The 2,599-nt window shown below is 55.4% G+C and overlaps 1 protein-coding gene across 2 annotated transcripts in view; it reads right to left on the reverse strand.

Moving 5' to 3' along the window:
- Positions 1 to 746: 746 nt before the first annotated feature.
- The window catches only part of LIF (LIF, interleukin 6 family cytokine), an 8,677-nt gene continuing 6,824 nt past the window's right edge, over positions 747 to 2,599 (reverse strand). For both annotated transcript variants that reach the window (XM_027865260.1, XM_027865253.1), the window contains exon 3: positions 747 to 2,278. In XM_027865260.1, the coding sequence (XP_027721061.1) occupies positions 1,868 to 2,278 (411 nt within the window). In that variant the 3' untranslated portion in view covers positions 747 to 1,867. The remainder of the gene's footprint in view (positions 2,279 to 2,599) is intronic.

A 2,599-nucleotide genomic window follows, 5' to 3' on the forward strand; every position in this document is an offset into this window, starting at 1 on the left:
GGATTGCTCAGGGCCCAGATAATGAAAGGTCTCAGAGAGGGGCCTGGGGCAGGCAGTGACCCCAGAGTTGCCCTCCACATCATGGAAGGTCAACTTCAATCTAGGGGGAGCCTGGGAAGCTCCAGGGGTGCCTTCACATTCCACATTTGTTCTGGGTGTCTCCCAAGGCCCTCTGTGGAACTTGGACCTCCAGTCAGAATCCTAACAACCAAATTTAGATAAGGCTTTAAAGAGACCGAGGGCCCCCCCAAGGCCCTTCATCCTCACTATCTTTCTGATAGCCTAGAAGTCAGGCCAAGAGCTCATGGAGTGGCAGTGGTCTAGAACAAATGCTGAGAGCCATTCACCAAGGCCTTCAGTCCCAGCCACGCGGTGCCCTTTCAGATACCAAACTCAATTCACAAGCAGTTCTCAGGTCCAAGTCTTGCCTCCCTCATCAGCCCAGAATAATATATATATATTATTATTGTTGTTGTTGTTGTTTTTGTTGCTGCTGGGGGAGGGGCATTAACTTTGACAGGAAAAAGCACCAATAAATTAATATAAATAGAAAAAACACAAATAAATAGACAATCACCTCGGGTTAGACACTGTGGGTGTTAGGCCTGGCTAGATCTCAGATCCAGCCAGGCCAGATGTCCTCCAGCGACGACCTCATGGTCCTCTCCCTTGCCCTGCCGACTCACCAACACAGATCTTTCTAGCCCCGGTCCCCACCCCCCCAGCCCCTCCCCCCAGCCCACTCCTGCTCTCTCTGCAGTCCTTGTGTCACCCGGTGTGGGCTCAGGCAGGCCAGCCTGAAACTACACGACCTTTCCTCTCTCTCCCGGCTCCAGTGCCCAGTGACTTCTCCCTGCCTGGGCCTGGGCGTGTGAGCTCTCTGGGCTACTTCTCCTGGCCTGACAATCCTTAGGATCCCAGACCGACCTCAAAGGTCAGCTAGTCCAACCAGCTAGCTCATCTTCCAGCCGAGGAAACTGAGGCCCAGAGAGGTGAAGGTGTTAAGGTTAGGGTCTTCTCCAGAGAGAAGAGGACACAGCTTGGTAATCAGCAGAGGTGAATTTGAACTCTTCAAATCTCCTGCTCTATCCACAGTACCACACTCCCTTAGGCCCCCACGCCTCTCAACCACCTCTGAGAACCCCCTGAACCCTATCACTTCACACTGAAAGAGCCGGAAAGGCAGGGATGGGGGGTGGGCTGGCTCATCCCCCCTCCCTGACCCTCCCAAGCTCCAGGTAAGAGGCAGGGCTGAGGGGCTGAGGGGCTGAGGGGGGAGGCAGTGAATCCATAGGGCTTTCCTTCATCAAAAACTTCCTTCACCTCCATACCTCAAAGTACCTTTTGCCACTACCTACTTCTCCCTCCCTAGAGGGGTGCTGCCTCTCTCAAAGGAGCGGAGCCCTTCTCTGGCACCGAGAATGCCCCCAGATCATCAGAGACGCTGACAGCCCCACCAGCTACCAGGGCCTTCCACTGAGCTGCCTGGCTCCTTTCCCATAGAGATTCCTTTCCCAACATGCACCACCCAGAAGCCCCAGCCCATCTGACACCAGCTTTACCACCCATCACTTTGGATCCAAGGACGGTAATTCTGCATCTCTTCTCACTACCCACCGGAAACAGACTCCCATCCCTTGAGATTGGCACAGGCTAACCAGGCATGATGATCCGACCTGCAGACCACCGAAGGGACCTGGAGGACCCCCAGCGAGTGCCCCAGACCAAGCTTTGGGAGCTCTTTGCTTTCCCGGGTCTGAGTCACTCTTGGGAATCCTTAGGCCTAGACTCCTGTTTGGAGATCTCTCATAGGTCCAGTTGAGACCCCCCCACAAGTCAAGGCGGCACCTCGAGATTCCCAGGGTGCCTAGAAGGCCTGGGCCACCAGAGAAATGACCTGCTTGTATTTCCCTAACAAATGGCAGCCCAGCTTCTTCTTCTGGAAGGTGTCCTTGGTAGAGGTGTCGGGGCCGTAGGAGACGGAGACGTGGGCCACGTGGTACTTCTTGCACAGACGACAGGTCAGGTTGTTAAGCAGCCCCCTCATCACAGCCGTGGTTATGTTCAGCTGACTGAGGAGGGGCAGGGCGCCGGGGTTGAGGGCCCTCTGGTCCCGGGTGATGTTGCCTAGTGAGGCGTTGAGGTAGGCTATGATCCGGTATAGCTCCACCAGCTTCTCCTTGTCTGTGCCATTAGCGTGGAAGGGCGGGAAGTCCGTCACGTTGGGGTTACACAGTTTGTCTAGGTTGGTCTGGAATGGATCCCCCTGAGCCTTGTACTGGGACACAGAGAAAAGCACACAGGTTAGCCAACAGCGGGGACAGAGGGGCACGGCGATTACTCGAAGCAGGGGGGCTGGCCCGTGAGGTCTTTGCTGATTCAGGAATGCTTCAACCAAAGAGTGATGTGGAAAAGGCTCATGCGCCAGACAGGGCCTGTGCTGGAGAGAGCGGAGGTTCCTCCTGGCGCCGGAGGCTACACTTCTGGGACAACGACAGAGACCAGGGACACTGGGCTACAGGGGAAAGTATTCAGCCGTTCCTAGACTCAAGGAATGTCAGAGCTGGGAGGAACCTTAGAAGAGAGAAAGGCAGAGGAG

Source organism: Vombatus ursinus, unplaced genomic scaffold (assembly GCF_900497805.2).
Source record: "Vombatus ursinus unplaced genomic scaffold, bare-nosed wombat genome assembly UNPS02001287.1, whole genome shotgun sequence".
NCBI lineage: Eukaryota > Metazoa > Chordata > Mammalia > Diprotodontia > Vombatidae > Vombatus > Vombatus ursinus.